The sequence below is a fragment of the Necator americanus genome, chromosome I (assembly GCF_031761385.1).
Source record: "Necator americanus strain Aroian chromosome I, whole genome shotgun sequence".
NCBI lineage: Eukaryota > Metazoa > Nematoda > Chromadorea > Rhabditida > Ancylostomatidae > Necator > Necator americanus.
The window spans coordinates 11,093,516-11,106,447 of record NC_087371.1 but is presented as its reverse complement, the minus strand read 5'-3'; the positions used below and the strand labels follow the sequence as shown (position 1 = coordinate 11,106,447).

Here is a 12,932-nt window from a genome sequence, read left to right as displayed (position 1 = left end):
TCCACACCTCGTCACCCTTCTTGTGGGAACTCTGATCATTTTGCTATCTTTATCCTTCTCTTTCTCTCCTTTTCTCTTCCTCTCTCTCTGTTTCTTGCATTCTTTTTCACTGAAATTTCTCAGTTTTCCCCGTTTCTATTACAGTGGGGAAGATCTTTATGATCAATAGTGGAACATGCAAAGGACACTCGATATTATCACATATGTTGACAGCGTCTGTCCTCGTTTTGATGAGAATTTAACTTATTTGAGTTTTTCTGCAGTTTTTTTCTCCCCAATCCCTTGACAATTTTCCTAAATATCCTGATATCCCTTGGAAAAATATCTTATTGCATATAATTGGTTTCGAAATTTAATGTTGTTTTTTTTTTCAGGGATCTCTTCTTATTACTCACCCTTTTTTCTTCCTTAGCCAATTGTCCAAAATGACGAAGGTGAACCTTGAAGAACTATGGAAAGGTGCCGAAAGTCTGAAGAGAAAAGTTTCTTTTCAAGAGCCGGTAAGTGTTTTCTTTTGACGATCTCAGAGAAAAAAAAAACTGATATCACATACGACTAACAAAAGATAGAAGAAATTCTGGTGAATATACAAGTATGCTAATGGTGTAAAATAGTTTTCTGACAAGAACTCGAAAAACTACAGAAGTATGATAATACTTAAATAAATGATGTAATAATATAATATTAATATAAATAATAAGTTATTACTATTTCGAAGTTTGAAGTACCGAGAAAAAGCACTGAAATGAGCCCGAACAGGTTCTTATGTTTAAAATAAAAAATCCTCGACTTCTCAAGCTGTTCAGACTTGAGCTGTTTATCTAAAAGTGGAAAAGAGTGGCGTAGATGTGAAGTGAAAAGGTTTCTGCGATCAATCTCTGAGGAATGCACTCATATAGTTGGAGATAGAATTAAATAAATAGAAATAAATGTGTAAAAAGTGAAAGTAATAAAAAAAATGAAAATTACACATTTAGATAATGGTTTCTTTTGCCATCAAAAATGGATCATTTAAAAAAATTTATTTCGGTTTATAAAATCTTTAGCCTCTTTTCTCCCTCCACCTAGACTTCCACAGTTACAGGCCTAAATTCCTGTTACTTCCTCTCTCCAGTGAGGAATTATTTTTTCAAATTGGAATACATCCCATTTTTTGAACGCGGTTCTTGTTAAAAAATAAATAGAAGTAAACAATAGGCGGAGTCAGAGCTCCCGAAAACGCATACGAAGAAAAGAAAAAAAAGAAAAAAAGAAAAGTAAAAGGAGCGCTCACATACAGGTTTGAAGATGAAGAGCGAGAATTTTTATTTAGGAGGAAAATTTACCAATTCAGTGTTTATAACATTTTCGACGGAGAAAATAACGGGAACTTTTCCTAATAGAAAAGCTGGCCAAGAATGCATTTTTCACAATTTCGTGCACAGCTTAAAGATATTGGCTGGCTTTGTGATTTTCTTGCAAATATCGACTAAAGTAATAGAATTTAATTAAAACAGAGGTCCCATCGAAATCTCATATAAGCCGCTGAGAGATTTAGGTAATGATCCGTTTGTCAGGGGCTTAGAAAACTCAATTTTTGAACGTCATTAAATACACTACGCGATAATATTTTGCTCTCAATAGTATTAATACAATACATACTTTAATTTACAATAAAATATACAATAAATTCATGCAAATTCTTCCAAATCCGTACAACTTTTGGTGATTCTTTATTATTCTTCGCAAACAAAAAAAAACTGTATATTTTGATTTCACCTAATTCAGTATAATTTCCACGCCTTCAACGTCGTGAAATGTACGAGGAACGCCTCGTAGTTGCGCAAGCGCTGTTTTGTGCGATTGTGCGAGATCTGAGGACGTGCTCATCTCAACGTGAAAACATGCGGAACAGGGGTAATTGAACTCTATCGATGGTATACACAGACTGACACACACACGCAAATTTCAAGACGTTACGTCAAGTGTGGACGCGTCCTCGCTGCGCAATGTTCCGTAACCGCCGTGCGAGTAACACGTTGATCCGATTTGCGTCTGTGACGTTTTTCAAGCTATTGAGTGATGTCGTTTTTGAACCGGATCGGAGGGGAATTGAGGAGGCCCTCGTCGACCTCGTGATGAATGAATAGAAGCACTTTTCAACAAGTTGTAGTGGCTTTTTTTAGCTGCACTTCTTGTGCACCTGATTATTATTACCATTATTATTTTTTACTCAAGAAGGTAGAGATTTGGTTCTATGCGAAATAAACGCGATAAGAATCTTTCCTCCGTTGTTTACCCTCACCTTTGTATCATTTTATAAATCAAAGAAGAAATCACCTTCTCGCTCTCTGTCAGCCGTCGTATTTTTTCTTCTTAGTAAGGAAGAAAACAAATTATTTAATCATTTACTTGAACATATCCACTTGCACGTCATAAAAAACGAAAAACGAGAGAACAAATTGAATTTTTGGAAGTGTTCGGGGAGGAAGATATGGTGGCTGTCCTCTTATGTTTTCGTAGTGGATTCCCATGTCATTCTTCAATACTATAGTACGGAAAGTTATCATATGAAGCCTGGAATGATAAGCAGGGAATTTCGACTTCTTCTCTCTTGAAATCAGTGTCGTTCCTCCACAGTTTTGGACAAAACCCACTCCGCCTGAACTTCCAATTGTCCAAATATTAATGTTGTTCCCCTCTCTGAGTTTTTTTTTTTTGATTTTGACACTTACTTATGTAAAGATCGTCTGCTCTATTCATTTTTTTTTTTCACACATCTTAACCTCTTTTCTTAGTCAAAAAATATTCAAAATTTCTCCTTTTTACTTTTCCATCTCATCTCTACCATTGGACTTAAATTCGAATTCTTTAAGTATTTTCAGCAAAAAAAAACATACAAGTTTTTCTGAGTGTGAAATTTTGGGTTCTATACGTTTTATCGATGCGCACGTAAAAATTATGTAGTTTCAAAATCACCGTACTGCGAACAGCAAAACATTCAAACCACCGTTCTCAGGGAAAAAATTGCCGCACAGCCATAGAAATTTTTTCCTACCACTTTGTCTCGTTACGCATCCCGCAAAGAAAAAGGTGTGAAAGTTTGGGGTCGTCGCAAACTCGCAAAAACGTGTGCTGTGTTTCCCCCAAAGTGAATCAGCCATGTAGGTGTGAGAAGCACTAAGAACTAACGTTTTCCTAACTTTACGTTATCATGTACCACCTTTGGGCCGCCAGCATAAAAAAGTTCATTGGCACAACTTTCCATTCGTCTTTCGGTCCCTACCACTTACTAGGAAGAAAAAAAAAACAAAAAAGGAAAATTAGAGTGTGTGTTCTTGCATTTCTACCGTGGATGGCCTACGCCCTGTTCCTTCTTCCTTTTTTTTTTCTCAAATTTCAATCCTTCATAATGTTAAAAATCTCTAACATGTAATTCTGCCTGGAAGAAACATTGTGATCATTGTTCAGGGAAATCTCGAGATAAAAAAATGAATTACTCATGCAAATTTGCGTCGGTGTCTGCGTCTCCGTGGGTGTTTTCTATTCTGTTTTCTTTCACAAAAAGGGCTTTATCGACCGGGCTACCCGCCGTTAGTTAAATCCTACTGATTATCATTGTGTAAAGTCTACGTACCAGCAGATATTACATTAATAACTATTAATACATAAAATTATATCTTATGTATTACTAGTACTACAAACGGTGGTGAGGACACAGAAGCCTTCCTAGGATACACAGGTTTTGGAGCGATATATGGGAAGCGAAAATCTACTAGAAAAATAAAATCGGAATTTACTACTTACGAAAGTTCCACTTCTGAAATACAGAATCCTCAGCCAGTGTACGGAAATCTCAGGGAATTTCTCGACGTAGTTTCGCTCAACTATCCCCCATCGATGTCTAGTGCATAGGAATCTCCATTGATCTTTGCATTTCAGCGCCTTGATCATCAGCGATCGATTCCCGTTTTCCAGAGGCCTCCGCATCCACGACGGTACAAACTCGTACGCGCTAAGAGTAGCATGAAAGCGTATAACACGTGGAAAGAACAGTTCATGAAGGATCGATGTTGTAGCGAGAAGGAAATGTACAAGGAGGTGGGTAACTTTGAAGCCAGCATACCACGAACCTAACGTGGTGAAGGAATCCACGGGAATAGCTAGAGACAGGGTTGTACATTGCAGGATCGGGGGTGGTTCCGCTCACCTCTCCCTGATCGTCGTAAGAAACGGCGTGGGAACCACTTTGGTTATTAAGAAGTACGTCAGAACACCCCCCCCCCCCCCCCCTCCTTCGCTCGTAGACGCAGTGCGTGCACAAGGGTGGCGCGCTGCAACTGAAATCGTCGTAAAAATCTTATTTTTACGACGATTTCAGTTGCATTTTTTACGACGATTAGGGAGAGATGAAAGGAGCCACCCCGAATCCCGCGATCCATAGCTCCGTCACTAACTTTTCCCGGAGATTCCCTCACCACGTCAGATTCGTGTTATGCTGCCTTTAAGTTCTTTTCAATGCACACCATTAAAGTAGTCCTACAGTGAAAATGTTGACATATCAAGAAGTTTTTGGTCTGTGTTGTTCCGCTAAAGAAAGCGCTGACTCCGTTTGGAGCGTAGACTACGAATATTCCAATTATATTAAATATTTCGATTGAATTCCCCCTACTCGTCCTGAAGAACGGGGTGGGAAATGACTTTTGTTCCTGCGAGGCACGTGAAAACCTGTGCACGCACCGCATCTGTGTGCAAGCGGTCGAAGGTCAGTGAGGTATACTCACCAGCCCTTCGAAGTAAAATGAATGAATAGGCTGCTGAAGAAACGGGAGTGTGCACAAAAGTGGCGCGCTCTAACTTACCTCGTGAAAACGAACGCGTTCCCACACCGTTTTTCAGGACGGTTAAAGGCATCGCCCCACGAACGTGGTACGGATTTCCGAGAACTAAAGACTATACGGCGGCGCAGATTTCAAAAACGGGTGGGATCTCGCTGATCTCTCTCTCTCTGCATCATTGCAAACAGACGGCTTCGGAATACGGTTCCTTACGACGTCCTCTATTGCAACGCGCCACCCTTGCGCCCCGCCCCGCCTACAGTTCGTCGAAAATTCATTCGGACGTCTCGATGGGCAATTCACTTCATTCGACGAATTGCAGGCGGAGGCGGGGCGCAAGAGTGGCGCGTTGCAATAGAAGACGTAAGGAACCGGATTCCGAAGCCGTCTTGCAGTAATGCAGAGAGATCCCACCCGTTTTTGCAATTTAATAACTACGTCCTGATCTCTAGGTTTTCCACCAGGTTTTCACATTACTTCGATTCCGTGGTACCCTTCCTTTATATGAGCCATACTTCAATTGTAATACTTAGCTGGCGCCAAATATGTTCAACCGGAAAGGTGCGACGCGTGCGAAACACACTCTTTTCCCGCTTGTTTGACAGAGATTTTCACCACATTTATTCGGCGCTCAGTACAACTGGTTCAAGTTTCTGTGAACTAACCACGATTTCCGAATTAAAGGCATCACCCCGCGAATCTGGGGTGGTAAAGATTTTAGGTGGAGAGTTCCTATACGGGGTCGTAGATTATGGAGAGGAGGGTGAATCCATCCATTTCTTCCTAACTGCCGTAAAAACGGCCCGGAAGATGCGGCGCATGCACAAGCTGACGCGCTCCAGTAGAACCCATTGTAGAAATAGCGCGCCGGAATGCTTGAGGCCGTATCTTTCGGGCCGTTTTTTTTTTACGGCAATTAGGAAGGAATGAGCGGAATCGCTTTCCTCTCCATAATCTACGACTCCATACAGGCATAACCCGTCTGAAACCCGCATCACCACAAATTCGTGGGGTGATGCCTTTAAAGGCAGCATATCACAATTTTGGAAACCCTCTAGGATGTGGGATGCACAGTCGGCTCAAAACGACATGAAGCACGTGCAGTTGCGCAAGCCGCTGCGCTCGAAGCGGCGCAGCCGGATTGGACCGTGGTGGAGCAATCACAAACTGCAGCGATGGGTGGTGCTAGCGAGGATTCCATCACGCCGTTTCGAGCGCACCCGCTCACGCGACTATACCGTGCTTCCTTTCGTTTTGAACCTACCGTAGAAAAGTTTTGACGACCCCACTATATGAGAGGATATGTACAAATTTCTTATTGCTGGGTTCAGGTCTACGAGAAAAAGTAGTTGAGTGGGGGAGGCCTCTTACTCAATCTCGCTTTTATTTCTCAAAGCTCTATTTTCCTTTTTTCTAGTAGTGATTTTAGCTTACATGTCATATATAGTTGGGTCAAGACGACATGAAGCACGGATCGTTGCGCAAGCGGCCGCACTCGGAAGCGGTGCGGTGGAGACAGCGGTTGGAATCGAGGTGGAACCATGACGAACTGCAGAGGTGTGTGGCGGTAGCGTGGATTCTTACACGATCCCAACCGCTACGCTCCACCGCTCCGCTTTGAACGCAGCCGCTTGCGCAAATGTCCGTGTTTCATGCCGTTTTGACCCGACTGTAGTCCTACACCGCGTCGTTTCGAGCACGTACGCGAATACACCGCAACTACACTCGTGATTCAAGTCGTCTTGACCCGACTATAGATCCTCTAAGACTAATGCTTAGGTCTTAGGGCCCGGACTGATTTAGCTATTCACTTTAAGAGCACAACTGAGTGCCCCCACCCCACTCGCAATCACACTTTGTACCAGGTCGATAATTTTTCCGCTTATTTCTGTACCTAGAGAACTGGTTACGAAGTCGCAGAACTTGTAGACTGCTTCTTCAGGTGCTTATCGCGTCGACACCTCACGTCCTTCTCAACGTACTACTAATTGCATATCTTCTTCTCGGGACCTTCTTTCTACGGTATGCCGATGAGAGCATCGGCAAAGAGGACTTCCAACCATCATTGCTCTTCACATTCACTACAATCATGACAATTGGTTCGTTTCTTCTTTGAAGTGTGTGGAATGCAAAACAAACCCCTGATCGGTAATGTCTGCGATCCTGTTGACGCACAGTATCGATTGTCCTGTCGTTTGACATAAATAGTTTCATCTACTGCTTGAGACCACACAAGTCTGATGAGCTGTATCGAAGAGTCATAGGAACAAAACAGAAAAAAAAAACATAATAGAGAAAGTTCATGGTATGTATATAGTCGGGTCAAAACGACATGAAACACGGACATTTGCGCAAGCAGCTGCGCTCAAAGTGGAGCGGTGGAGCGTAGCAGTTGGGATCGAGTATCCACGGTTACCCGACGTAAGGATCCACGCTACCGCTAGATCCCTCTGCAGTTCGCCATGGTCCTACCTCGATTCCAACCGCTGTCTCCACCGCACCGCTTCCGAGCGCGGCCGCTTGCGCAACGGTCCGTGCTTCATGTTGTTTTGACCCAACTATACTTAAAGGCAGCATACCACGAATCTGGGGTGGTGCGCATTTCAGGTGGAGTATTCGTACACGGGATAGTAGATTATGAAGAGGGGTGTGATTCCGTCCATTTCTTCCTAGTTGCCGTAAAAAACGGCCCGGAAGATGCCAGCGTGTATAAGGCTGGCGCGCTCCAATCGAACTCCTTGTGGAAAACGCCGGAGCGCTCGAAGCCGTATCTTCCGGGCCATTTTTTACGGCAATTACGAAGAAATGAACGGAATCATCCTTCTCTCAATAATCTACGATCCCGTATACGAATACTCCATCTGAAATACGCACCACCTCAGATTCGTGGTATGCTGCCTTTAATTCAGGCTATGTAAACATTATGTGATAACTGCAGTAGGGTCAAAACGACAAGAAGCACATACGCATTTGCTTACGCGGCTGCTTACGGTCTCGAGGCGCTTCTGTGGGACGTGGTCAAACCCTTCCTGGCTCCCCCATCGCTGCAGTTTGCGATGGTCCCACCTCGGTCCCAACTGCTGCCTCCACCGCGCCGTTTCGAGCGCGTACGCAAATGCACGGTAATTGCATTCGTGCTTCGTGTCGTTTTGACCCGACTATATTGGTTAGTGAGGCATTTTGAAGTATTCGTATTGCAGGCTACGGTAGTATTTATCCAACAACAGACTTTGGGAAGATCTGCTGTGTGGCATACTGCGTAATTGGCATACCCTTACTCTTCCTAGTTCTTTCTAACAACGGTCAGTTTGTTGTGGACGCTTACTGGATTCTACGAAAAAGCGCCGGAGGCAAGGTATTGATCTATCGAGCAGTTTCTATCGAAATATTCATAATGAATATTTTCAGAATACAGCTTCGAAAAGCTTACCGTTATGGTTGTCGGTGTTATTAATTTGTATACATTCGTTTGTTGGTGGTCTTCTATTCAACACATGGTTGAAACAGATGCGGTTTTTCGATGCGGTTTATTGCAGGTGAGGGTGGACGTGTCCTTTCTTCAATGTAATCGAACAATAGTGATTTATAAATTTTTGCAAGATTCTTGATGTCTTCCTTTTCTATTTTGAACAATTCATAGGATAGAAAATAATTCACCTATTTCAAAATATCGGATCGTCCCGCATCAAACATTTTGTTATACTTTTTTTTCCTTTTTGTAATCAGGACGGAATTGTTCTTATTCCAGAATCCAATCTGTTTCGTTATTATCAAATTTACTTTTCCATCCTAAGACTACGGACAAAGATAATTACAGTCTCGTTCGAGTTCTTTTCTTCATGCAGTTGAAAAAGGCACATAATTTATGGGTTGATTTTATGACTACAGTTCGTATGACCGTTCTGTGTCTGGCCGAGTGATAAGTAAGTGAGTAATTGCAGCTTCAACGAAAAAGGCCCAAAATTGCTTCTTCGCAATCCGTTGACTTTTTTCAAATCTTTTCTTTTTTTTTTGCCCTCTAAAGTACAGTTCGATTAGAGCAATGTTGAGTGTCCTCCTCACAACCAAATTTGACTCTCTGCAGTGCGTCCGCAGGTCGACTACTTGTATATCCTCCTCCTACCGTTCCAAATGATGAGGTTATAGCAGTGTGAACACGAACGCATCGCTATTCCTTTATCCTATGGAATAACTCGGGAACCAGCGCGAATCATTGGCATTGGTTCAGTTATCAGCTTATTTTTACTTAAAGGCATCACCCCACGAATCTGAGGTGGCACGGATTTCAGGTGGAGTATTCGTATACGGGATAGTAGGTGATGGAGAGGGGGAGGGGGGTGATTCCGTCTATTTCTTCCTAAATCCCGTGAAAAACGGCTCGGAAGATGCACCGCGCGCACAAGGAGCGCTCCAATCGGACTCATTGTAGAAAATAGTGCGCCGGAACGCTCGAAGCCGTATCTTCCGGGCCGTTTTCTACTGCAATTAGGAAGAAATGAACGAAATCACCCTTCTCTCCATAGTCTCCCATCCCGTAAACGAATACTCCACCAGAAATCCGTACCACCCTGGATTCGTGGAGTGATGCCTTTAATGTCAGCATATAAGAATTTTCACTTGGTGCGAACCCATCTCGAAACCATAGAGTTAGGATAGTAGGTTGTGGAACCTGGCGTAGTCCCGCTCAACCCTTCCTAATCGTTGTAAAAAACGGCATGGAAGGCGCAGTTTTTTACGACGATTTCAACGCGCCCCCGCTTGTGCACACGCCGCATCCAAGTGCGAGCGGTCGAAAATCAATTACGCCTTTTCACCAGCCTGTTCAAAATAAACCAATGACCAAGTCGCTGAGGGGACCAGAAAATGTACGCAGAAGCGCGTTCTAACGTACCATGTAAGAACTAGAGCGGTTCACACGGCGTTTTTTTTATAACGATTAAGTAAAGATGAACGAGACCACGCTGGTTCCGCTCATATACTAACTCAGACCTATACTTTTGCTGTGTGTTCCGCACCACATCGAAATAGTGATACAATGCCTTTAATAAAAACCCTTAGACTTGAAATCCGTACATCGTATATGAAATTAGAACGGAACAGTGGAACATTCTTCGTAACCATAAATAACCGATAAATCGTACTTGGTTTTGAGCACGACTGCTCGCTGCTTATAATCACTCTTGATTTCAATATCTCCTGATTTGATATTCTAGCAAAGTGCTAGTTAATCGACAACCAATCAACTGTTCTAGACAATTCATTTTTATTTGATCCATATTCATAGGATCAATCGATAATTCCCCTTCTTGAAGTTTCATATCCATATCGACAATTGGTTACGGTGATCTTGTCCCTGTGCCCGACACATGGACTCATACAATTGCTATAATGGCGTTTTTATCAGCAGGTAAGCGTTCTTTATTATTTATTATTTTATTTGTGTGTTATTATTTTATTTGTGTGCTATTTGTTTTATTTCCACTCGTCTAAAGTCGGGTCAAAAAGACATGAAGTACGGTGCATTTGCGTGCGCGGTCGAAACGGCGCGGTGGAGGCGGCAGTTGGAACCGAGGTGGGACCATCGCAAACTGCAGGGATGGGTGATGCCAGCAAGGGTTCCAGTGCGCTCCTGACCGCTACGCTATACCGCCTCGAGAGAAGCCGTGTACGCAATTGCACCGTTTTTCAAGTCGTTTTGACCCTACTGTACTTGCTATACTTAAGGTGGTAAGAGTAGCAAATTAAGGTGTGGTTATATTATCCACCTTGTTCGAGACATTCGGCTGCTACTTAAACTACGTGCACTATATTGGACGGTGAGTGATCGGTGATTTATCAATGCTGTCGACATTTGGATAACACCTTATCCTACTGTAATACATAGGCGATTTACTGGCACCAAAGATGTAGAAATATGGTTCGGTGGACGTATGCTGACAGTCCAAGAACTGATCACTTTAGTAGCCGATCAATTTGGAGTAGGTCGATTAAACGGACTAGCAATCGATATTGGAAATCAACTAGAAGATGATTCATAATTATTTGTAGGTGTGTCCTAGAAAGCTGAGGACTATAATACGCGATTTGGATGATATTCTTGAGGCAGCATGTGATGATACGGTAGGCTGACGTCAGTCTAGTTGGCAACACCCGTCTTCTGACCGACCTTTTATTTAGGCAAAAAATCGAACAGAGATGCTGTACAAAACGGGAGAGGTGATCCGAAATGAGGTGAACGCCTTACTTTCTCACAATCTTTTCGTCGATTTTGATAACTCAATCCTCCTCCTCCTTACCAGTTTTTTTTTTTTCGGAAGCCCTCTTTAATTAAGTTTCTTTTATTGCTGTCTGTGTGTGTCCAGGGATTTTAAGATTACTAATTTTTCCTATCTTCAATCGATACTCTTTTTCTTTGCAACGACAAAAGTTCTGGTTCCCCACAATCGAAGCTTTGAGTGATTACTTGATTTATCTAAGGAATTTCATCCAACTCTAACATTTCCGTCTTTCTTTTTAGAGGACTAGACAAATCTTTTTTTTTTTTTGAACTTAGGGCTCTTTTTAGACTCGCATCGTCATGCAAGGAAACGGAAAATGTCGTACCATGCTTATAACTCGAGAACATTTGCCCGATATGGATGCTGAAGTTACACTTCTTTGTCAAATGAAGACAAGCCCAAGCGTTCAAAAGCTGATCACCAAAGACGCAGAGAATGTATGTACGAGGGAAAGATGAGAGAAACATTGAACCATGCAATACAAGTTACACAAGTCAGTTTTTTTTTTCAGGCACTTCATGCCTTACGAGTAATTCATCACAAGTTGAACAAGCAACCTATCAAACAGCAATTGGTGGAGGATCGACGGACTCTTTCATAAATACAACGTTGTTATCATTTACGAGAAGAGTCCAATTGTAAATTCATCACCGATATCTCATTTTACCTAAGTAACCTTAACGGAATTAACACATTCCATGAAGCGATTTAATTCGGGTTGTGCAGTAAATTCTCAATTATTCCGTCGTTTTAGGCGCCGATTCCTAAAATTCGCAGCAATATCATCTTATTTATACCTTGGGATAGAAGTGTGCAGGGTTAAGTTGGCTGTTCAAAAAAAAAAATCTTTTCGTTTAGTATGTCTTGAGGACTTCAACACTTGCTAAAAAGAAACTTGGAAAGATCAGTATCTTTCATGTACGTATGGGATCCTATTATACAACTGTGCGTACGCTAATTTACGAGCGCGTTCACACAATCCCTAGAACTCAAATGCATTCGCTACTTGTACTTAACCCTAACGGTCAACATTGGTTAACAGTCAACTGATCACGACGCAGGGTGCTCACATTATCTTTGCGCCGCAGATTTTGCAGATTTTCTTCAACGTCTCAGAATTCCTTGATTTGGCCTGACCTGGACTCTTCCTTTTAGAATGCTTTTCTAATCTATCGGGTTACGGAACAGCGTAACTCATGCACTTCCTCTTGCCATACTCTTCTCTTCTCATGTACAGATGTATAATATTTTACGAATACGTTATTCGCATAACACATTTGTAAGACATGTGAAATCAACAGTAGTACAGTGTTTAGGTGTCTAGATATAAGTCACTTTTGTCAGGTAAATTCACGATGTACATTGTTGTTAAGTACAACTAACCTAAGAGATTTCAACCCGGTGTGTACAATAGGAAGCTTTAATTTCAACTGCAACATCATTGCATAGTGATAATTTTCATATTTTCTCGCTTTGTTAGTGGTAAATAAGAAATTTTATTTGATTTCTTTGACACACATACATACACATACACACAAACACACACATAGGAAGCACTGAAGTGTTTAATGCAACCTATGGAAATAATAGGTAATATAACGTACTCGGGCGGGTGTAGTATAGCGGTTAGAGGTTCCGCTTGCTGCACGATCGATCGGAGGTTCGAATCCACCCTTGTGCTCACCAAGCCTTTCATCCCTCCGGGATCGATAAATTGGTATCAAACTTGTCTGGGATGATAAAAACAATGACTTGACACATCGGCTAGCCACCGCAATACATTGTATAGGCCAGCTACACGTTCGTAAACCTCGAACGATTCTGAATTGAAGTGAAC

At 42.1% G+C, this 12,932-nt stretch overlaps 1 protein-coding gene across 2 annotated transcripts; it reads left to right on the top strand.

The window, feature by feature from the left end:
- Positions 1 to 425: 425 nt before the first annotated feature.
- On the top strand, positions 426 to 11,696 carry RB195_005137 (uncharacterized protein; the record flags this gene model as incomplete). Of its 2 annotated transcripts, none has more annotated exons than XM_064177451.1 (12): positions 426 to 500; positions 3,958 to 4,080; positions 6,760 to 6,916; positions 8,018 to 8,172; positions 8,226 to 8,353; positions 10,130 to 10,224; positions 10,564 to 10,633; positions 10,702 to 10,795; positions 10,866 to 10,937; positions 10,995 to 11,048; positions 11,383 to 11,532; positions 11,607 to 11,696. In XM_064177451.1, the coding sequence occupies 12 exons, from the start codon at positions 426 to 428 to the stop codon at positions 11,694 to 11,696; spliced, it is 1,263 nt and encodes a 420-aa protein (XP_064034576.1). The 2 variants fall into 2 exon arrangements, with proteins under 2 accessions (XP_064034576.1, XP_064034577.1); XM_064177452.1 differs by having other exon boundaries at positions 3,922 to 4,080.
- Positions 11,697 to 12,932: the final 1,236 nt, after the last annotated feature.